The sequence below is a fragment of the Aythya fuligula genome, chromosome 4, assembly GCF_009819795.1.
Source record: "Aythya fuligula isolate bAytFul2 chromosome 4, bAytFul2.pri, whole genome shotgun sequence".
In the NCBI taxonomy this organism is placed as follows: Eukaryota; Metazoa; Chordata; class Aves; order Anseriformes; family Anatidae; genus Aythya; species Aythya fuligula.
Genome location: NC_045562.1, coordinates 7,442,349 through 7,466,603, shown reverse-complemented (window position 1 = coordinate 7,466,603; position 24,255 = coordinate 7,442,349). Strand labels below are relative to the sequence as shown.

General features: G+C 41.7%; 1 protein-coding gene across 1 annotated transcript; it reads right to left on the bottom strand.

The window, feature by feature from the left end:
• Positions 1 to 626: 626 nt before the first annotated feature.
• DNAJB14 (DnaJ heat shock protein family (Hsp40) member B14) lies at positions 627 to 23,822 on the bottom strand. Its single transcript, XM_032187165.1, has 8 exons — positions 23,592 to 23,822; positions 18,565 to 18,739; positions 9,942 to 10,087; positions 6,598 to 6,783; positions 6,093 to 6,187; positions 5,340 to 5,449; positions 3,958 to 4,130; positions 627 to 1,635 (listed from the first exon to the last, which is right to left on the bottom strand). The coding sequence occupies exons 1-8, from the start codon at positions 23,722 to 23,724 to the stop codon at positions 1,511 to 1,513; spliced, it is 1,143 nt and encodes a 380-aa protein (XP_032043056.1). The 5' UTR covers positions 23,725 to 23,822; the 3' UTR covers positions 627 to 1,510.
• Positions 23,823 to 24,255: the final 433 nt, after the last annotated feature.

Below are 24,255 nucleotides of genomic sequence, written 5' to 3'. Positions count from 1 at the left end.
AAACTTTCAATTTAGGATGAGAATTTGGCTCCACATAAACTGAGAGCACTGTTCAAAGATGGCAGTTTTCTCAAGCAAAAAAATACTGCCCTTGTTACAAGCCACCTGGCATTCTCAAATACAAGAAAACATTCTCCTGCATAGCACTGTTAAAATGTAAAAAATAAAATAAAAATACATTTTCAACCCACTTTCAACAAGCTTTAAGTGCATTGTACATAGCTGCTTCAAAACACCTTTGTTTCATTGTCAGGAGTGGCTACACATAGCTTCCAAGTACAGAGTTACATTGGATGTAGAAACCAATCGGTGTTTGTTCATCTCTAAGAAGTCAATCCAGCAATATTCTGGTCCAGAAAAACGCATACGCTACCTCCTCCTCTAGTTCGTGGCCCGGGACAAGTGACATGGCTCCGACCACAGGAGCATACTGCAAGCCAGCAAGCATTTAAACAGTTGGCAAAAGTGTAGAAAGGCACAAAGCTTGTCCTGAGCAGTATTTCCATGCTCCACTTGTGGTGCCCATTGAGGAATCACTGTTAGGACCTAGCTTGAAATAAAAAAAGAGTAAGAAAATGGAAGTCTCCCAGCAAAAAAAAAAAAAAAAAAAAAAAAAGGTTGCCTTTTTTTAAAAAAAAAGCTTTTGAGATTTACTATTGCGTGTTTTCTACCTTTCCAGTGAAAATTAAGGAAGCTATAGATGCGTGTTAGCCAGACATACGGATTCACTGCTGCCGGAATACCAAACGGGAGAGCTGCTGTAAACTGTTGCAAGTACTAAAAGCAATGCTTTCAATGGTCTGTACAGAATTTGCAAATACTTACTTTGAAAAGAGATTAGTGTTTTTCTTAGTTTTCTCTGCATTGCTTAGAAACACTAAAAAACTACAACAGCGAACTGCTACTCTACACCAGATCAATACACCCCAACAGATAATTAGGAATATATGCTATTATATTTAAAAATACCAAGTTCTTCTAAGCTGACAAACCTTAAAGATTTTACATAGAGTTAGAGATAAAATATTAAAAAATCTTGTTTCAACTCCACACGCTTGACATCTGAATAGGAGTGATGTAATCATACTATTTATTCCATCAGTGAGACAAAATGTTGTATGGAACTAAATTTCTGAGATTTTAAATAGAAAGTCATTTAACTCGTATATACACAAAGTGTTCTTTCCACAGATATTTACATGGCAAATATGGTAGAGGAGAACCACTATGACTAAGTCTCTACAAGTATAGCATCCTTTCTGAGCTATTCTCTCTGCTGAAAGAATTCACAGAAGCTTTGAAGTAAAATCTAGACAATTAAAGTTATCTATATTTCACAGTAGGTAAAGAAGCCATTAAATGATATTTCAGTATAAGGTTTCTGGAAACAGCTACACAGTAGAGTTTTACATCCACCCCTCTTTTCCAGCATTCATGGTGAAACTAAATCTCTTCTTAATTTACAAGAGAAATAACGGCATACATAAAGATGTATGTGTACAATTCCTGCTCATCCTCCTCGATAGAGGCTGGTCAACCGTTCTAGTTCTTTGCAGTTGTCCATGGACATGGAATCTGCTTTCTTTCGGAGACGGTCATCTCGATAAACTTTTGCTGCATAAAGCAAGTCTGTTTCTTCAAGAAAAGAAGAAAGAAGATTTTTCAGGTTAGAAACTGAACGCTTTGCACGTGATGCATTCCTCTTCTGAGCTGTCTGAAACACCTCAGGTTTAATCCTCACCCTTTTCTCTTTCTGTCTATTCTAACTACACACAGACACCACCTAAACGGCACCGCTACAGGCTTCCCTTCACTGGGTCTTCCCAAACATTTCATCTTTTTCAGCAGAGAAAGTGGTGACAGCCTTCCAGCACCCCCACATTTCATACAGCAGTACCTGATTACAAAACAAAAGCAAAAGCTACTACTTGCATCAGGTCTCGTTAAACAAAACGGATATATGCAACACTCATTTTGCACGTTATTGAAAGCTCTAGCATCTTCTCTGTGCCAAAAATCCATTCTGAAGGTTAAGCTCATTACTTCAGCTGATGCTGCTTCAGCCTGCTGGTGTTCAGAGGAATTATTAAAAGAGCTCTCCGTATTATACTGGTGTACAATGGCATTTTAATTCATTCTTAAATGTCAATCAATGTTGGAAAGAAGATTTTAACTGTCAAAAAAAATATCAAAATCACAACAGGTGTTTTAAATCTCTAAAAATATAAGTCAGCTGTTTCTATAAGTAGAGAAAATCCATTAGGGTCTGCTTTCTTGAATGTCAGTTAGGGTAGTTTACACAATCTGATAACTTGCAGATAGCAAACAACATGACTGTTCTACCCAATCCACATTTTGCTGAAAAAAAATGTACAAAGAATATCTACCCTTTTTATTGTGCTGGCTTCTCTCTCGTGTTTCATTTTTGTTAACAACCATCTCTCGCTATTGCAAAGCATTTCATAAGATATGACTACCAATCATTCATCTAGCAGCCACTTGTAGAAGGCAAATGGGATGTAAATTTCTTGAAGAGGGGGCATATTCAATCATTTCAAGATAATCAAAGGACAGTACAGTTGGAAAACATACAAGAGATTTTGATATTTATTTGTTTTATAGCCAAACATACTCTGATGATTTCCTGTACTTGAAAAACCTGGAAAACATTATTCTGATCAAATCGAGTAGTCAGGGCAGCCATCTGGTAGTTCTCCCCCAGAAGGACAGGTGTTTCTCTTGCATACATGTGACTGATTGGCACAGTTTTCTGCCAACAGTTCTGCTTTCCTTTGGGCAATTTGTAAACCTCTAGAGATTTACTTGGGCATACGCAATGAATACGGAGGGTAACGCCTCTGGGAAGCAGCGGGCCTGCTGTGCATGGGCAGTGATTTGTATTTGTATACACAGAGGTCAACTGTAATGAATGCTTTCAGTCCTGTGCAGGCATCTGACTAACTGTGAGGTCTGTCTGGCTTTTACAGCTGGGAGGAGCTACGGGGCCATCTCAGCAGAAAGGCTGGGCAGCTGGTCTGCAGAGGGTGAAGTTCTGCAGGAACAGACAGTTACACTCAGATAATGAGTGAAATTTGCTTTCAGTAAGCAACTGACAGTTCACGAATGACTTTTTTCTCTGGTAGGATACTACCCAAGTTTACCTGCTGAAAGTTCAAACCATTTGGTCACAGGTAATAGAATAGCAGGGTGATAATTTGGAAATGTCAGATGCTACTCAGTACTCTTACGCTTTAACACTAAGTTCTGTGCTGCATCTCCTTCAAGGAAATAGCTCCTTGTGTTATATTCAACGAGGCTGGAAACATAGCCAGTGAACTAAAAAGATTGTTTTCAAAGTCTGATGTAGCCAAGGAACCAAGTCCAGGGAGGAAAAAAAAAAATCACTCAGCACTGGCAAAAGGCTAAGCACTGATTTCTAGCTTATGGTGTTCTAACACGTCATGTTGGGTGTCCTTGGTTGCCTGGAAAAGCAGTGCCATTGGTACTGTAGTCCCAGGCAGATTATCTTTTCTCTCGCTGGAAACATCCATCTGGGCTTTTGTTTTATTTATATTAAAGCACCTGAAGATGATACACAATACAAAAGATGATGCCATGATAAAATAATGTGGAAGAGATTAGAATTTTCAGCTTTCGTCCTGAACTTAGAGCAACTCCTTTCTCACTACCAATTCAATGTAGTCATTTTCTAAGAAATGGTCACAGATAACAAAACGATAGATTAAAATTGCTGAGGACGTTCAGATGGTGGTTAGGTCACAGCAAAATTAAGTGACACTGTGTAGGACAGTCTGAAGAAGTGAGAAACGGCGGGGAACCTTACCCTTGCTTTCTCATTCAGTTTTATTAATAATATAAGCACTTCATTCTTGCCTGTGATTTTTTTTTTTTTAGTAATGCATGTGTTTATGAAATTAAAGATATTAACAAACTTACTTTGCTGCCTCTCCTTCCAACAGTTATTACGAATATTGGACACATAATCCTCTTCCACACTCTTTTCCACTTTCTGTAATGACACTCCTTTGTATTCATTTCTAAAGTCCTTGTTGACGTAATAAACAACACCCAAATTTTCTGTCTGCATTTTAATTGTCTGACCTGTACTTCTGCAAAAAAAAAAAAAAAAAAAGAGGTGGGTGAGAGACTAGATGTTTATTTGATCTTTTTTATAACACAAACATACTTCTAAAAATGTTGTTATTATGGAAGAACAGCACATCACTGAATTTGCCATTTCAAGACAAGCAGTGAAATGAATGGCTGTACCATCTGCCAGAGAAGAAAATACTACCTTCATTATTACATTAAATAGAGAACATTAAACTTTTGCTGTTTTCATCCTTAATCTTTAAAAAAAACGCTTTAGTAAGACACTTGTTTCATACCTCTTTAGTCACATATAAGCTTTGATAATAGAAAATTACATTTAAACATAACAGAAGAAAAAACAAACTGGGTCACTATTGTGACAGCCCAGTACGGGCATCTCCATTCTAAATTGCTTTCTGTGACCCTTGACAAATCCGTTTTCCTGCTGGCATTCTGCAGATTAAAAATCAAGGAGCGTGCACAAACATTTTGGCAGCTAAGTATTTATACATATCACAGTAACTTGGATGCAGAAAAGAACAACAACACACTTCGGAAATAAAGAACTCTGGAAAAATAATAAAGGAGAAAAAAAGCCTTTCTGCTGTGGAGCTGAGAGCTCTAGATGGAACTGAGGATTGTTAAAATAGTTGTGACGAGTGGGACAAGTGTGTTAGGTAGTTGCATGCTTGGTATTTTAAAAAGTTCTTTCTCTTAAGGAAAAAAAAAAAAAAAGGATCCTTCTGTACAAAACACGTAAGTTTCACTATCAAAATCCCTTGCAAGAAAACAGAGGTAGACTATCATCATCTAGAACAGGCAGTTTCTCTTGCCCTTATCTAGTTGATAAGGATGAGTTTGCCTTCGGGCACTTTGCTGGCTATAAGCACAGATGATGATAATCACAAATAATGATGAGCCTTAGCAGGTTTCAGCATTTGATTAAATACATTGGAGATACATAAACACCTTTGTGTCTTATTAAAAGGTCTCCTAAACTCAAGTATTGTTAATCTCTTTTCTCTGTTACATTCGCACAGCATATTCTTAGCACACACCTTAAAAGTTGTGTTTGGCTTCACTTCATCTACACTTTCTCTCCCTTTCCTCGCTGTGGGAAATCACAGACCAACTAATGGAAGGCTCTTTAAAAGCTTCTAACTGGGAAACGGTGATTACAACATCCTTCCCCCTGCTTTAAACTAATGTGATTGAAAATTACTTACGATCTTGGGTATAAGGCATACGGAGGGTTAGATACCATCAGCTGGCTCAACAAGGAGACAAGGATCAGCACAATAACGGGCATCAGCTGAATGAACATAGAGAAACCTCCCTAAGGGGAAAAAAAAAACCACAACAGATTCAGGTATCTCATAAAACAGCATCAATTTAGCAGGTACATTTGACATAATTTAATTCTAAGCATGACTTTCTACTTCAAGATTCAAAAGCTACTTTGAAACTATAACTACAAATTCGCAAACACTGTAGTGTTATCTTAACTTTCCAATGCATACACAGTATCTGTAGCATGCTGAAGCTGCAAGTGTTCCTAAGTTAGCACATAGCCACAAGCCACTATTAAATTAATAGCTGAATTCAGTCACACAGGACTCCATGTTTTAATCTCACCAATACAGTCATGTGCAATTACATAGGACTATGTATAATTCGTAAGTACAATTCTTACTTCAGCCCAAATCAACTTTTAAATGCAAGCAAGAATTAGTGACCAGGCACTGGCATGACAGTGGCATACAACAATGGATTTACAAAAACGTGCTATTATCTTCTCAAATCTGCATGTCCGTCTACCACGTCAGTAAGACCACCACCTGCCAAAGTTTTAAAATATGTAACGGGCAAGTATAAATCTTCCTCTACAGTACAGAGCCGCTGTACAATCACATCACTGAAAATGACTACAAAAAAAAAATCACAATCCGCAGTTTAACGTCAATGGTGCTTAAACATACATCACCCCTCTCTTCCTCCCTCTCGTGTCCACTCTGACGGTGCTGATTGGGATGACTGTAGCCAGCACGACCATTAGAAAATGAGTGTACACTACCTAGGAAAAGAAATATCCACATTTAAAATCTAGAAGAAACTATTTAGAGGTCAAAACAGGAGCAACAACGTAGAGAATTTAACGTTACCACATGATGATGCATAAAATAACCCAGCTTTAAGGTAACTCACAATTCCAAAGCCGTTTAAAATAAATATTTTAAGCTTTAAACCAACTGATTTACTATTTCACATACTGTAGGATCACCACAGAAACCCCAAATAATCAAACTCGCATTTTAGGGATTTAGCAACACTTGGAGGAAATTTAAAATGTGACATGGATTAGAGTTGGGGATGGAGGGTGTTTGGAGTAATTTTGTCGTTTTCCAATGCCAAACTTTAATCCCACTCTGAGTACTACTGCTCAGAGTTTACCACTCCCGTGATTATGCCAACAAATACAAATACCTGTTGGAAATGCCCCTCCAAAAAACATGTTGAATAGATCTTCTGGAGTAATATCTGCCTCACAGCCTCTGTGGAAGTTGAATCTACCATTGCTAGGGTGATTGCACGTTTGCTCTTCGCTGCCTGTAAGGTCATACTGCTTTCGTTTTTCTGGATTACTCAGCACGGCGTAGGCATTTCCGATTTCTGAAGCAAGGAATAAAAGACAACTTTCATAAATGAAAGATAGGAGCTATTCCAGCATGAAAATTGCAATTTCGAAGTCAAGAACAGGCAGAGACCGATGTCCTTTGCTGTGTTACAAATCACCTATAGTACAACAGGGTCCAGAAACATCTCTACTGTTTGTAGCACGGTTTTTACCAGGTTTCCCAACAACACTATTCCCAGGCCTTTTAACCTGTTGAACTTGGCAGAAGGTGGGGCAGTTTTCTTCCTTTTTTTTTTAGTGGAACACCTACATCTGTGGAAATTTTCTTTCTCACTGCAACTGAGAAAACAGAATCAAGCACTGCAAGAAAAGCTCTGAAGCTGGGCAGTCGCAAAGTTCAGTCAGCTCCAGCAGCTTAACTTGAAATCGTCATAGATTCAGCAGGTTTCTTTGGTTTCATGTGGTAAGCGGAAACGTTTTTCAGTGTGTAAACTTTATGTCCCTGCTCTTGTAGATGAAATTTTTCCTCACGATTCTGAAGATTCCTTATGGAGGACGTTAATAACACAAAGTTTTGCACGACGTAACGTTAGAGGTGTACGTGCGTGCCTGACAGGAACCTGTGTGCTCCTCAGGCTGTTGACACAACCTTAACATTTAGAGTCTGGCCTGGCTGCCTGTCCCACTTCACGCTACATTGCCATGAACGAACAACTTCAATTTCGAAAGCAGAAAGGGAAAAACTCAGCTAGCTGTGCATGGAAAGAGGCAGTGTGAAAAGACCACAAGGCCTACTGGCTTTATGAGCTTTGACCCCAGCTGCTGTGCACACACAGCTCTTGCAGGTTTAAGGAAAACTTCTGCTGACATTTAATGCACAGTCTTCACTAAACCTAAGATGCCCTTAGAACCAATAATAATTAAGAATGACTTTAAGTGGAGAAGAAAACTCAAAGAAATTAAGCCTGGGAGTATGTGATACACACTAAGGACAGCAAATGCTGCCACAAGATTACTCTGTTACTCAGCCAATGATAAAACTAGTAGTAAAAACTTAGATTTTTTTTTCAACAATTTAAAATTTAAGGTGACATTAATCAGGTGAGCATATAAAATGAGGACACCATACTGTCACAGTATGGTCAGCAAGCTTTCTTGACTATTTGTTTATTATTTGCTTTTGATTAGTTGATGCTAATTCAAAACACATTTGATCCAAATAGAGTTATCTTTAAATAAAGGACATAAAAATGAAAGAGATTCCAAGAGATTAAAAGTGATTATATTTGAAGAAATCACAAACTTCTAACCTAAAATAAAACCTCAAGGAAGATTGCTTAATACAACAAAGGGTAGTACCAGGTAGTTTAAAGATCTTACCTGACACCAAACTCAATTCTGTTTTCTAATGTAACTTTTCCTTAAAATAAAGTACATTTTCTTAACATTTTGTTATGAAACTCCTTGTCTCAACTGTATGTCACAAATTCATCAGGCACCTTTAAAGGCGAACTAAATGATACATTTACTGAGCCATACAAAGAGATGACAATCATTTCAATGCAAGAAAAATTGTAGCTTTCTTTAAAGATTAAAAATCTAAATTATTTAAATATTTAAAAATAATTATTTCAAAATTATTTATATTTTTTAGTCAGCAAGATTTTCTGTTCAAGCACTCATCTAGTTAAGAACCAGAAAGTGAAATTAAATCCAAGAAATCCAACTTGACAAAAGGGCTCATTTTAAATCAAAGATTAAATAATAAGATGCTGATTTCCAATATTTCAAAGATTATTTAAAATGCTATTAACATGGAGGAATTATCTAATTTATAGGGCTGGAGACAATTTCATAAGAACACCTTTTTTAGAATAAAGCCATCACATAGCTTTATTAAAACAACAATCACTGATAAGCTTTCCTGCTATGGTACATCTGCTTTTCTCTGTAATTATTAACAAGCTATTATAATTACCTCTTAAAATCTTGAGAAATCTTGTTGGCATTTTTTTTCCCCAATGTAAGCATTGTAAATGATAATTTTTTTAAAATGTCTGAATATAAACCTCATGCAGGAAAAAATACAAATACCACAGATCGTTTGTTTCTGCATGATCATTTCAGACAGATTCGTGTTTCTTTTCATCTATGTTTGAGATGAAGCAGTAGTTTTCTTCAAAACAGTTCTCCTTGCAGTGGGCAAAGCCTGGCAGCCTTAGGTCAGATCAGATTGTAAATCTTGATCAAAGAAACAGGCAAAGGCAACTATGAATGGGCGTTTCTCAATAAATGCTTTTTTGTATGGAAAAAGTAACAAAAGTACACACATGGGAGGAATTCTAACAAAAAGGTAACTCAGCAAAACACATGATTCAGTAAAAACTGCCTTTTGCTATTGTTACTTTGCTATTTGAGCTTGAAATAAAAGCAAATGTCATGGATTCAAATGCTTACCTAGTAAAATTCTATTAATTTCAGCAATACAAAAATGAATATGCTCATGGCAATTTTGTGTACTCAGGATCTTTTAGAGGGCTACATCAATGCTTAAACTAGAAATCAATTTACTTATAATATATTATAATACCATCCACTACAAGCTGCATATCCAGTAAAAGCAATGCACCAACCAGTGTCACTTGTCCTTTTAAGTGTACTACTCCCATCCTAAAAAGTAGCATATTTATGAGGACTGTTAATATTTACTCCATGTAACTACTACTCTTCATTCATATCACCATTCTTGACACAGGTTTTCCAGAAGCCAAAGTAATGGCAAATGCTATAACCCCCCCTGCCTCAAAAATCTGAATAATCATATCGTATGTACCGATATTACACTGAACCAGCTTCAGCTGATAGACTTACATTCAGTCAAAAGGGATGACAGCAAAGAAGCACAACTGGAGTTCACAAAGCAAGCATTAGCATTCCCTCTCTGTACCTGAAAATTACAGTCAATCCTCTGAAAATGAACCCTCTCCAGAAGTCCACATTATTCATCTCAACTTTTAGGTATATGCCAAAATAATAAAGGTCAAACGTTTCTTTGGCTAAAAAAGGTCAGTTTAATATTAGCTACAAAATACCACACTGACAATTTTATAGAATGACAATCAAACAATGCAGATGAATTGCTTTTAAACGGACAGAGTTCAATCATAAAAGAAAGTTTAAGTAAAAACTTTACTTTTAAAAGCCTCTGTTGCTCCCGGTGCATGGTTTTTGTCCGGATGGAATTTCAAAGCAAGTTTTCGGTAAGCCTTCTTTAGGTCTTCTTCACCTGCATCCTTTGACACCCCAAGGACTTCATAATAATTTTTGCATTTCTTTATACTGCAAAAGAAAAGGAAATAAAATATTGTAACCAAAAGGATTTAATAGTAGTATGTTAGAACACAGCTGCAAATGAGCTAACATGTTGTACTGACGGAATACATTACAACTCTCACTTTTAATACAAAATAAACAAAAAATTCCACCCTACAAACAAATAAGAAAGCCATTGTTCACAATAAGCTCAAAACCGAGCACAATAAACTACTGTACTCAAAATTACTTACTGCATACATTTATTTTGCTCTACTTGTATTGTAAAACTACCACCGTTGTAAGAAAAGGTTTCTGTTTGCAGTTTTTACAGAATTTCCTCATCTCCAATTATGCGACTATTGCTGTTAATAATGCATAAAATGAGGATTTCAAATTTACTTTGCAGAGCTAGGAGGTAGAAAGACCAGTTTTGACTGTCAACAGCAAATGCATTTCGTTATGCAGGATATAAACCAAAACAAACAATACCTTCCTTTCTCCAAACAAAAGTCAACTCACAATTCATTCAAACATTCACTTCTGAGGGAAATAAGGTATGTGAGAACACCTCTGTTGCTGGGAATGCACCTGGATCTTAAGAAACTTTCTGTAAGTGTTAATATAAGTTAAAAAAACATAAACGGTTCCTGCAATTACAGATTCGACTCATCACAAATGTTCAGTGAAGACACTGAAAACCTGGAAATATTCAGTATAAGCAGTCTATATTATATATAGCAGTCTATACTACAAGCAGTCTCACGCAGAGATGAACAGCAAAACCTGGAAATGATTTGATGATTTGTATACTTTACAACACCCAGAAGAGAGAAACTGCAGTCACAAGGAACTGAGAGAACGTTAATTCTATGTAGGTAGGAAGAACTCATCAAACCGATAAATACACCTTAAAATCAATCCTGCTAAGTTTTTTGTTTTATTTTTTTTTTTTAATAAAAAGTTAAGAGTTCATCATAAGAGATGAGAAACAGAGAAAAATAAGGCTGAACAACAGACCTGCATGGCAGAAACGAGGCACGCTAACATTTGGAGAATACCAAAAGAAAAGAGCTGGTCTGAGCAAGAAATAGAAATTACATCCAGAAATACTTTAAAAGCTTAATGTGAGTCTCTTCACATGGCTATAACTGTGTCCACATTCCTTTAATCGCACACATTTCTAGGTAAATATGGGTTTAGTGTTACAAAGACTATACACAGAGTAGCCAAGTGGAAAAAAAAGGGAGTAAGCAAGCCTTTGGCAGTTTGGTGAATGAAGAATGGGGACCCTGTAATTAAGGGAATGCTAGCACTAGGAGTACACCCACACCATCGTGTGTGGTCCTCCGTAGCTCTCACATTGATCAACTCAGGTTTCATTTGAGGGATCCTTTTTGTGTTGTAATGGAACAACACGAGCTTTCACGGCTGTCTCGGTGCAGTGCTCACAAGAGCACTGCATCGAATGCATGCAGGCAGCCGCCAGCACGAACATCCTGTGACACAAATATAGCTCATTATATTGAAGTAGTGTTTAATAAGCTGCAGTTAGGAAGCTGATAAAGCTAATTAAAAAGAATAGAGTAAATCCGTCAACAAGAAGTAATGGAAAGAAAATACATTAAATTACACTCTGAGTACCGGAAACTTGTGTTTGTTAATTTGTACATCTGGCAAAAATTCTGGTAGCATACACAGATCCCTTCATCTTTAGCCTCAAGATCTGGATTACTTATGAACTGTATCAAGAACAAACAGCTTTATTTGAAGGTCTAGTAGTATCAGGTTAAGATTTATTTCAAGAAATTGCTATCTCAGCATCTGGTCCAAGTTCTTCGCCTCAACTTTTCCCCAAAAGCATATGTTCATTTCTCCTGGTAGTAACAAACATGAAAAAAAATAAAAATTAACTTCATAACACTGTAGGATGAAGAGAAAAGCAGAGGAAAAACAACAACAACCAGCCCAAGGAACGTCAGCCTGTTCTAATCCTCCAAAACTTGCCCCAGACTTTCCTCCCATGCGCGGCCAGTGGAAGTCCCGTGGTGGCCAACCCTGACAGGACAGTAGGAATGGCTGTTACTGATCAGAAGATGAGCAGGTCAGTACATGACTCACCAGTTTCTGAGCCCACAAACTGCTTAGAGCCAGTGCACCAAAGCAGAGCTACGTCTTGATGAGGATGTGCGGGCAGGAACCTGCTGCGTGGCTCATACAGAGCTTGCCCTCTGAAGAGGTGCATGAAACTGCTATCCTGAGCCTGGCACACCAATGAGCTGTTACGTGTCAAGAAATAAAAGTTCTGCCAAGGTATAACACATTTCTGTTTTCTCTTTGCATATCTTTGTTAATGTCTGCTTTGTCAAACAAAATATGCAAATGCACAGATATTTCCATTGCGACATTCCCAATTTTGTATGAAGCTATGACTTAGCATTTCAAGCACACCTTATTCCAAATTGCCCTCATACCTTGACTGGCTAGCCTAGGCTAAACAACCAGCCTTGAACAAAGAAGCCTTTGTGAGATTGTGATGGCCACCCCTGACTTTTATTCTTCCTTGTGGGTTAATGTCAGGATGGGCCCGGCCTACTCACAGGAATGCTGCCTGCCACAGACCTGTCACTGAGCCTCCAGACCAGGTATGTCCTGCTGCACAGGACGAACCCCGAGATAACGTGACTCCTGTTCACTGCCTCAGTGAACACATCTTCAGCTCTTCATCTTCAGATCTCAAGCAGCTCAGTGCTGGCTCTTACAAACCCCAGCAGCAACCACACGCTGCAAGCACTCTGCGGACAGCCCCAGGAGCGCTGCTGCGTGCCACTTCGTAGTGAAGCACGTGGCCCACACAAGGCAATTTTGCAGAGTTCAGCAGGACTTTGGATTAGGCAGATCAAACTTTAAAGCTAAAGTACATCAAATGATCGTGTAAATACACAGAGGCCAAAAACTGCACCTGTATCTGGAATCCTCAGCAGTGACTTCGTGCTATGAAACCCTCACTACACCCTGACATTAGAGAGTCTTGCCTAATTTTGTCTTAAAATTGTCTTTAATTTTGTCTTGTCTTTTGTCACTTCAAGGCAAAAAGCAATCCTTACAGGGTAATGGCTCGGTTTTTGCCCCCTCAGCAAAGTCCGGGTAGTTCTGCACCCAAACTCCTTCCACAGCAGCTTCGCACTGGGGAAGGCAGCACAAGCAAAGATGATCAGAAGGTGCTTTCCAATTAAACAAATTCATCAGTGTTTGTGGTGTTTTAAGTCCTCTTCCCTCAGCCTGCCCCCATCCCTAGCAGAAATTCTCTCCAGCTGCTGGGAGCTGTTGGAGCCATGGCCCGCTTCTGATCCCTGCTCCTTAGTAGAAGCCGGCCTTCTCGGCCTACTCCTCACCTTGTCTCCAAGCAACTGATATCGTAGGCTGATGCACCCCAATCCCCACTCTGCCACCATCCCTTGCCTGAACTTTGAGCTGTCCTGTGGAAATTTGTCTCATGAGGGACGGAGGGAGCACTCGTCCACTTGTCTCCTGTTCCCAGTCACGCAACACAGGCCAGCAGAGGCTGGGCAGAGTTAGAGGAAAACCAGTGGATGCTTTAGAAAATGCTGATCACTGATGTCAGCTGTTTGTATTGAACTGGTTTTTGTTTGTTTGTTTATTTCTGGGTTATTTCAAAGTTGTTGCTTTCAGCACCAATTTATTTTTGTGAGCTGAGATTCTTGTATTTTTCATTCCTGGCTGGATTGCTTCTATTTCAGAATCACTCCGAAGTTCCTTCTGCTCTTTAGCTGATTTCTGCCCTTGCTGAATTGTTTGAGCAGAGAAAAGCAGTGATGTTTGCTTTCACCTGCAGAAGTTCTGGGGCTACCACCACTGCTTCTCCTGTGCTTACAAAACAATGTGATCCTATTGCTTTGCTCCTTGTTCCACTGCTCGAATCTACAATTCGGATTAGGTCAACAGCTTGTATCAGGTTAACCAAACCTGCTTGCACTTCTGCATCAAATACCTGCAGTGATCAATAGCTATGGATTTTGATTACCACTACATTATGTCAAAGGGCCTTCCAAAACCTCTGTGTGCACACACAGGGATGGCCCAAAAGACAAATACTTGGACGACAATCTCCAAAAGCTCCTGCAGGGAGCCACAGTTATTTCTCCCGATGGTAATCTAAACCGAGCAGCACAGCGTGCAGCAATGTGAATGCCAGAGATAAAGAATTATGCGAAAGGAAGCTACGCTGATCCCAGCGTTTAGCAGAAAAATGTACTGAAGCACAAACCAGTTTTCTACCTAGGCTCAGGTTTCCAATGATGACAGAGAGCATGAAGCAAACGGCATCTTGCAGCTGAATTGGGAATGTGCCAGTCATGGTTTGGATGAAAAAAAGTGGTCTGCAACAGGTGTTCTGGGTTGGAAAGAGGGGCATCTCCACGCTGTTGTTGCAGAGCTCAAGCTGTTACCAGCGTACCCCTGCTATGTCCCAGACGTTTCAGGTCACTGTTTTTCTTACAGATGCGACACCACGTTAGGGTGCATCTCTTGGTACTTGGTCTCAGATGCACTCACTCAGTTTGTTTCTCCTGTATCAAATGAAATACTCAAATCTATGCTCACATTAGCGTACTTTCCTCCAGATTTTAAGTTCTTTTCTTAACTGTAAAGCGTTGCTTAATGGTAAAAAATGTAGATTAAAGCTTTCTGCCACTACATCTTCTGTGCCACTTCTCCCTGACAGACCTTGTAACTATGATTTCTACCTTGACTTTCCCAACCATTCAACTGCGTGTTTCAATGATTCACAGCAGTCCTAGAAGCCTAATTAAAGGCATGCCCTGATTTCTTTCTTTTTAAAGACTTGTTGACTGCTCTTATTATTCTATTTTAATTATCTTCGTGACCCCACGTTAAAAAAAGTAACGCTGTATCTTTTTGCTGAGTGTGCAGAAGGCCTGCACATAGCTTGCATTCCTTACGTGAAATGCACAGAGAGAATTTTTGGTTTGCTCGATGAATTCACGTCAAGTTGCTGATTAACAGTTGACCACTACTGGATGAAATTTAATCCTGCCTTACAAGGTTCCTTACAGAGCTCATGCCTCGAGCAGTCTGTGTTGGTTCTAGCTCAAAGATCCAAAAGATAAAAATAAAAAAATAAACCTTTCCTGTGCTCTCTTCCAAGGGGCAGGTGCTAGCAGTGCAGGAGAAGCAATACTCCAACAAAGCTTGCACAAGACAGCAAACCAAGTCTAACATATTATATATTACTACTCACAGCAGTTATTTTTGCAGTTCTCAAAAAGGTAATCTGGAATGTATGCTTTAGCTTCTTTACTAAAGAGGCATTGGACATCCCATGAGTTTTAAGATCATTTAAAGGGAATCTTTATAAAGTGTACAACCTATTGACAGCTCAGAAACATTTTTCTTCAAATTATGCAGTAAAATATAACACACATTTGACAGCATAAAAAGAAATGGGAAAGATTAATGCACAGCAGGCAACTGATTCTTTTATTTTTAATTTCCTGCTAGTTCACAAAACCTTTCCAAAGTATCTGTACACGTGGTATAAGAAGGCAGATACTACGAACAGAATTTGCTTGAAAGTAATTAACAGCTCTTTGACGACTGTAATCTGTAAGAATTAACACTTTTCCAGTTAAGTAAAAGAAAAATAAGTTTCCATTTTCTTTCTTACACAGATGTTTCACCTCTCGTTTCTTACAGAGATCCGAGCATCACCCAGCACTTATGCAATCAGTGGAAATGTATTGCACCTTAGGCTTCTCCCTGTCGAGTAACTTGTTTGCAAGCTCATGCAATGCTCTAGAAAAGTGTTATGATAGCTTGCTAGTGAGCAGCGTCCCCTGTGTATGTGGAAAAAATAAAAACAGCACTGAGGTGTTTGTTTGTACTCCTTTAGAGTAACCCAGAAAAGCAATGCAGTTTAATTAGTTCTACTGATCCAAGTTTCTTCACTAAGCTTCTTAAACCTAAAGCAAATTTAAGATTTCTGGGCAACTCCAGGCATACCACTCAGTGATTCAAGCTGGAGAGCTCAGAGCCATCCCTGTCCTACTGCTCACTAGTGCCTATAAGAAACGGTTGTACGTGGCACGTGTAGTTACATCTGGAACACCTCCTCTCAAGTCTACACTGAGTTACTAACACAGAACCAAAAATTCCTAGAGAGAAGAATACCTGAGGATAATGACCATCTTTCAAATCACAAGCATACAGAACAATTTAGTTTGATGGACTCAAATTCATGGTAAGACTCAGAATTAACAGAGAATTGAAGATTTCTTACCTTGCTATTTAAAAATGTATTTTTTTCACAGGAAAAAATAGAAATCAAGCATGAAACAAAATTAAACCCACCTTTTTTTTTTTTTTTTTTTTTCACACAGCATTTCTATAACCAATTCAACGCTCTGAAAACTGTTCAGCTGTGGTAAGGCAGCAGCATATGGTGGTGACAAGCTTGACTCTCTAAAGAATACCCTTCCCAGAGGGGCACGTTTCATTTAACTGGAAAAGTCTGGGGCCCGACTGAAGCAATAACATATGCAGCCTGTCATGTTTCCAACTAAAAAGCTCATTCTCACTGTGGTTTAAATACGAGCTTCCCCTCAGCTATCATCACTGAATGTGTTCTATTTTTCCATTAGGTTTTAGCCCACTGTTTGGATTTAATACTGTTCTCCTGGGCAAGGAAAACATTCTTTTCTCCTTCTTCACCACAAATTTTTTTAAGTGGCGCGTTGATGTCACTAACAGACAACGTGACAAACTCTTCAAATGTTCCAGCAAGGCCAGAGATTTGCTCTGCTGATTACTGCACATCTAAACTAAAAGGCAGTCGTTCTCCAAAGGTTTAGGATCTGCTATGCTAAAGGATGCATCACTCGGACTAAGGTCAAGATACTGTTTTAACAGCTGATTTTCTACGTTGTATGTAAAATATAAACAAACTTGGGCTACTCTGCAAGCTAGTACAAATGCTTATTTGCAACCCCCACAGAGGGATTTAAAACCCCAAATTTTATATTCACAAAATAAATTGTTGAAATAGTCACTGAAAAGCAGCATTGCATCAATATTATCCTCAGTGTGTGACTTGGGTGAATACCTCTGGTTCTGATCTCCCCACCCTGGAATAATTTTGTCTGGTATCTAGTAAGGCCCTTCACGGAAGCAATCCCATAAAAGCACACCGTGGAGAAAAGCTGGCTCTGTAGCATCATTTTAGGCAAGAAGAAGCGGAGAATGTTACTTTCTCATAAAACAAATAAGCAAACAAGAAAGAACTTGCAGGCAGCCTGATGTCAAAGCAGACTGCAGCTCAGAATGGTGCGTGACGGGTGAGTGAACGCTGGCAGAAACACAGCCTTACTTGTAGCAGCTTTCTGGAAACGTGTTACAGGTCTTCATCTGATCTACGCCTCGTTTTATGGAGGATTTACTTTCTGGATATTTTGGCTCACAGACGTGCCCACGGCCTCACCTGCACACACACGTACCGCAGCCACTATCTCAAGGTGGTTGAAACTCTATGTGTTAATTCAGAGTTTACTTTAGATGCCCCATGAAGGTCAACTGCATCAATCAGCCAGGGAGATGATGGTAAATGAAAAGTTTTAGTAAATAGCCACAAGAAAAGGGTAACCACAAGAGATGCTGTTTTCTACCTGCCTGAATACAGCGCTGCTGCATCAGCACAGAAAGGTGAGTTTTTCCTCACTGGCAGCGCAGCTGAACAGATTGCTGAACGTCAGGAAAAGATCCCAAGACAATATTAACAGCGACGTACGTTTCACAGCAAAAAATTAACACACAGATTTGTGTTCTGCACAACAGGTCACCCTACACAAACTAGGAGATGAGGGCCTTTTCATTTCCCTTCTTTGAACTCCCTTGAAAATATCCGGGCTCCGTTTATCTGAAAATAAAGGGTGGGTTTGGAGGTGTGCAGTTTTAGAGTGGCCACATCAATATTTCTTTAGCAAAGGAAAAAAAAAAAAAAGAGTACATCTCAAACAGTATTTTTCTCACTGCTACTGACAACGAGCATGTAATGATCACATAACCTACGAGTTACTTGCCTCAAAAGGACATTTCTATTGGTCTTTGTTTCTTTTCTCACATCCTCCTTTTCTGCTGTTGTCCCGTCTTAATGGTATCATGCTACATAAAGTTCCAGACAGTTTACAAACGGTGTTTAGGCTATGTGCTTCCATGTTTCTCATATATCTGTACTTCCAGAACAAAATAGTTTCTAACGCTGGGCTCAGGCCAGCCGGAACAGCTTTAGACTTTTAAAGAGTAAGTATGCAATGCAAACTTAGATAGCTGAGTATAAAAATAATTAATAGAAACACTGTCCTGCAAGTTGTATTTCGAATTTTCTGTTGCTTCTCTTGATGCTACCTCTGAAAACGTAAGCACGCAACACACAGAATGAAAACCAGCAGTGTATTTAAGCAAGGCCGTACCTGAATACTCCTTCCATTTGGTCTTTGGTGTAGCCTTTCCCACTCTCGCTCCCAGCAGAGGCATTGCTCTCCTTCGTGCTGCTGGGCTTACTCTGATCACTGCCACCGGCTGGCTTTCGGCAGTAGGCGCCTCCCCCAGCAGCACTTCCATTCTTCGTAATAGCTTCCAACAAAACTGCAAAAACAACAGGATATCGTAGCATCATTACGGGCATTAGTAATTAAGTCAGGGCTCTCAAGTGCCTTCAATGGGAGCACTGCATCGTAAGAGACTAGCTGCTGTATTCCCCTTTCTTTTCAATCATCACTTTGTACCAGTATCTGAAGCCCTTCTGCAACTCCTTTGCATGGCGCAACTGTGGAAAAGCGTTTTGAAATTCATGGCTGGAATTCTCTCAATCACCGTCAAGGTAATTTAATACCGGAGAAAATATGTCCAGGTACTCTGTCTCCAGGTGTTTCAGAGGCACTGAACGCATTATTTGGGGTGAAAACGTCAAAGTACCTGAATAAGCAACTGCAAAAAGAAAAGAGGAACAAAGCTAACACCCTAAAGAACCTGACAGTTGCTCCACCCAGAGCCCAAACCCAGCTCCTGGTTTGCCTAAGCAGGCAAACTTGTCCTGGCAACAGGTTTATTGATAATTATGACACAACAATACTTTTTATATGATATTCATCTGGTTAACAGGCTTTTGAACCAAGAGTTACGGACTTGACAGCAAAACTGACCATTCATTTCCGTTGTTTCTTTAAAAAACAAGGTCACGAACAAGAGGCTTCCTGATAAATGACTCGGCGAGTGTCACAACCGAGCCCACGCTCACCTGGGGAGGTGCACGAGAAGCCCTACACCTCGAAACAGCACCGGTAACGTCTCGTCGTGGCAAGAGGGGTGAGAACCAGAAAGATGAAGCCACATTTGTGTCAGGCTGCAAAACTGCAACACACCCTGCTAGGGGGTTCTGCAGCACGTCAGCTGAAGTTTTGTAGCCTGAGCCATCGGTGGCCACAAGCTGATGTTCTGTACCCCCTTCAGACAGCACGAGCTGAAATCTCAACGATTGTTTGCCCCGCGTAAATCGGGACCAGTCAGCTGCACCCAGCTCTTATTAAACAGCCTCTCTTTACTGAGGAGACAGCCTTTCAGAGCAAGACGGCAAACTACACTGAGCAAACTCTGTAGCATTTCATAAACAAGCAGGATTTAGTGTCATTAAAGAAGATCCCACTCACCGTGAAGGCACGTTGTCACTTTACTGTGAAAAAGCATTTTCTTCTAGAAGCTAATGAGAAGCAGCCTGAAGGACTTTCTCCTAAATCTAATTTAAAATCTCTCCTCTGACCAGCACGGTCTCTCCCACAGCAGCAGCGAACCGGGCTCCTCCACATTTCCAGCCTGCACCTCAGAGCAGCACAGGAAGGAAAAGGAAGCAGAGCTTTGTTTAAAAGGAAGAGAAGCACTCTTCTGAGAGGTGCTTCCTGGAGCTCCCCAGTTTGCTTTTACTTCAGGCTTTGCCCACTACCTGCGGGCAGGCAGCCCCACGCCGCCTGACCGAGACAGTCAGATGGTTTCAGCGCTGCTCTCGCGTTCGTGCCTGCCTCAGCACGATTCCTCGGTGGTCAGGTCAGGCTTTTCACTGCGGAAACAAAGACGAGGCTCACGTTTATGTGCTGGTTTGTACACTCGGGGGGTGTTTTCACTACAAACGAAGTGAGGTTCTTGAGAACGGGAAAGCTGTAGCTGCGTGAAGGGTTGCAACTGAAGCACGCGGCCGAGTAGCTGCAAGCTGCTGCCAGTACCATCTGGTACAGCAGTTGAAGTCTTCAGGTCAACGAAGTAATAACTAATCGAGAAGAGAGATGTGAACACGAGCGCCCTCAAAATGAAGCGTTTGCAGACCAGATTTGCTCCAGATAAGTGAAAAGAGAAAACAGAATTATTCTTTTTCTATTTTGTGACCTTCAGTATTTAATAATGGTGTAACGTGGGATGCTATCGATCACGCCACCCCGACTTACTCTCCGTAAACGATGCTTAATGAGCAGCTTTGCAAAGCCTGCCTTTGTACCTGTATTCCTCTAGAACATCCCCATCCCTACACTTGTGCAGCACCAAAAGTGGCAGAAACACAGCTACAGGCAGCAATTCGCATTTCTAACCTCCAGCAACTCCTCGGAGCAAACCGAGGCAGTAAGTCTGTCCGGGAGCTGCCTTGCCTGCGCTACGCTTCCAACACCATTTCCTAAAACCCCTGCCAACGCTCCCGCCTGCCTAACGGAGCTGCAGTGCCGAGGAGGCAATCTGGGGCACTCGCAGAAAGCAAGCATTGTTCGGTCAAATCCGTAAGCATTTAACTTTGCAAGCGAGCAGGACGCAGCACACACAGACACGCGACTGCTCGGCGCTGAATAGGAGCGTCCTACAAAGGGTCTGGAGCTGCTGCTTCCTCCAGGTGAAAGTACCCAGCTCATACAGCCACAACAGATTTTGACTCATCCGTGAAGTGGTGGTGGTAAAAGCAGGTGTTAGAACGGCGCTACTGACAGTATTAAAGGGAAATCCCAGAGCGCACACAGATGTTTTAAAATAGGATATGCAAGGAGTCAACGAGTTATTTTCTTAGCAGGTTAGGATGATGAGTCTCACCTCCAAGCACACGAAGGCTCTCCTGCGTGCACCGTTTCTCATTCCTGAATGAAAGATCCTCACACTGCATCTGATTCCACTGCGGGTCGAACACGACTCCCACTTCACTACTGGGAAGACCAGCTGAACTCATACGAGAGCATCAACCCCAAAAAACGAAGCTCACATACTCCTGAAATGAAACGCTTGCTTTTAAAGGCAGCATCAGAAGCAGTGCAGGCAATCTTGAGAAGCCCTGAAGAATAAAGCTGCCCGTAACGTCCTCTGGTGCCTCCAGCTCCAAGCAGAACAGCGCACATGTTTGAAAAGGAGACCGTCCTCTGTTATCTTCACATCCACTCTTCCAAATCCTTTCCAGACAAGCCATTAGTTCCCACTCGGTTGCAAGACAAATCAAAATCACAACCAAACTGAATAGGCTGATGGAGCAGCCGAATTGTTCAACAGTTTTCTAGCAAAGAGCGACGTCAACGCGAGCAGTTCCCCTGAAGTCATCAGCCAAGTGCCACGCCGAGCTCCCGCTTCGCACCAGTAAAGCCTTCAAACAGCACCGCTGCAGGCAGCGCATTTCAGGCTTTCAGGCTTTTTTTTTTTTTTAGCAAAACCAAACTTCACTGGTGACCGAACTTTCAACGTAAATGCTGCCAAAAATAAGCCACATCATTTCGGAGGTAACAGTTAAAACCTGCTCTGCTCCCTTTGTAAGCAGCTGCGACACGAGGAGGAGGAGGAGGAGGAAGGTCCTGCCAGTAAAAAACAAACCCAAAACCAACTCAGCACCACCATTCTCGCTGCTTTTATTGCTGACGGGACACCAAACTTACACTACAGGTATGCCCTATGGTGAATTTGTGACTTCAGAGACTGGAAAGAAGGAACCTCCTAATGTACCTCCTAATGCACATCCCAAAGAGAGAACAAGCGAGCACAAGGGCACCCAGGGCTGTCATATCATCCTTCCACCACAGAAAACCAACCCTTTATGGGGTTTTACGTCTGTAAAATAACAATTTGTGTTAGAATTAAGTCAGAAACCTCAACTATTTTCTTATCCTGTGTATACGCTGTGACACGATTTTTAATTATCTAATGAATTACTGTTTTTTTTTTTCCAGGCGGACCCCTAACGTAATTTACCTAAAAGGACAACGAGATAACGAAGCAGCCGTTTCATTTATTCTTTCTCCCTGTAAAATTCCAGCCCTGATTTACTACACAATTCCCAGTCCCTGTCCTGAGAAGAGGATATTCGGTGTCTTTGCAGCTTTCTGCGCAGATTAACAGGTCAGTTGCAGTGCCTGACAAGCTTAAATAAACTCAAGGAGCTGCTGTTATTTTGGGAGGAAATGGGATGGCTCAAAAGGAATCACCAACCTCCACGGCTAGCGAACTGAAGCACGGGGATATTACAGGTTTACAGAGTCCCCTAATTTCGAAGTGCCTAGTTCGAACCAGGCCGAGGGCCTGATTGTTTCAGTGGCATTAGGACATCTGCAATTCCCACTAGCTTCAGATGGAGCTTTAACTGCCTGCCAGTTCCACAGATCAGGCCCTTGTTTCAAGGTGGATAATACCTGGAAAACGAAGCACAAACAATCAGCTGCCACTGATGGATGGAAACAGAGAAATGCTGGGAGGCACTCGGTGTCGGCGCACAGCTCCCAGCTCCCAGGCCACCACCACAACCGCAGGGCCATCCTCTTCTCACCAGACCCGCACCTCGTTCGTGACACACTTTGCTAATTTCCACAGTGAATAACAGAAGCATCCTACAGACAATAGCCTAATTAGCCGTCTGCTCCTTGCTCTGAATACTCGGCAATGGTGGTTACGCAGCAGCGGTCCTACTTAAAATAAAAAACAAAGCACAAGAGCTCAAAACAAATCACATGGAGATGTCTTTTGGTTTTCCTGAGAGCTGCTCTAACTGATTTTGGAGGCTAAGGGTGAACTGAAACCCTCAGCCTTCCTGGCCCACACAGATCCCAAAAAGCTGCACACGTTTCCAAGCATGCCGTCGTCCCACACTACAGAAATTGAGGGGAACGCAGCTGGCTTCTGTTTGCTTGCATTTCCGAGGAAGCGGCAAGAACACAAACAGTGCCACACGCCTGATGTGAACCAGGCAGCGGAGTTACCTCCTTCCTGCTGATTTACCAGCCACGGCCATCCACTCCTGCGGGGAAAAGAAACCAACCCTGTGCGCTGTGAAAAAAAATAAGAGCCCTGATGGCACCTGGGGTTGTGTATGAGAGCTGGGAGGTTGGAGGGGGTGGAAAACGTTTGCTGAACGCCTTTACTTGGCGCCCAGGCCTGGCGTTCGCCGTTTTTGGAGCATGGAGCGGGGTGACCCCCCCCCCGAGGGCCGCCCGCTCACCTCGGGCCGTGTCGGTGGGGTAGAGCTTCTGGGCCTTGCCGAGGAAGCGGAGGGCGCGGTCGCGGTCTCCGGCCTCCAGCGCCTCCCTGGCGATGCCGATGCACTTCTCCGCCTCGTCGCGGTTCCCCTCCATCGGCTCCTCCTCGGCTGCAGGGCGCGGGGCAGCGGCGGCGGCGGCGGGGCCCCCCCCCAGTCCCGTCCCGTCCCCTCCTCCCGGTGCTGCCGCCTCACCCCGCGGCCCGGCCCGGCGCCTGCTTCCGGGCAGCGCCGCGCATGCGCCCGCCGCGGGGGAAGGGGCGGGCGGAGCCGGGGTCGGGGCCGCCCCCAGCGGGGTGGGGATGGGGCCGCGGTGCTCAGCGCTCAGCACCGGGGTTTTTTTGTTTGTTTTTTTTTTAGGGCTGCCTCGGTTTTGGGTTTCCTCCGGGGTTATGTGTTAGGATTCTGCAGGTGCTGCTGCAGGAGGTGTGGTTTTAGGGATGGCTTCGTGGCTTTTTACAAAAAGTGGCAAAAAAGAGTAGGATTTCCCCTAAAAACTGGCTGACGCCCCCTAATTACTGACATCCAACCCTTCAGCTTCACCCTTTTAGATTCACCCTTTTTCCCAGTAATATTTCCATTTCCTAAGCACACTCACTCCCCAAGGATGCTGTCTCCCACACATGCT

Bases quoted from the DNA above. Each gene is read 5' to 3' on its own strand.
- DNAJB14 (XM_032187165.1), bottom strand. From the start codon at position 23,724: ATGGAGGGGAACCGCGACGAGGCGGAGAAGTGCATCGGCATCGCCAGG. The intron at 10,088-18,564 runs GTACGGCCTTGC...TTTCTTTTGCAG, and splicing joins CAAATGGAAGGAGTATTCAG to TATAAAGAAATGCAAAAATT. The intron at 5,450-6,092 runs GTATGTTTAAGC...TTTTCCCCTTAG, and splicing joins GGGAGGAAGAGAGGGGTGAT to GGAGGTTTCTCTATGTTCAT.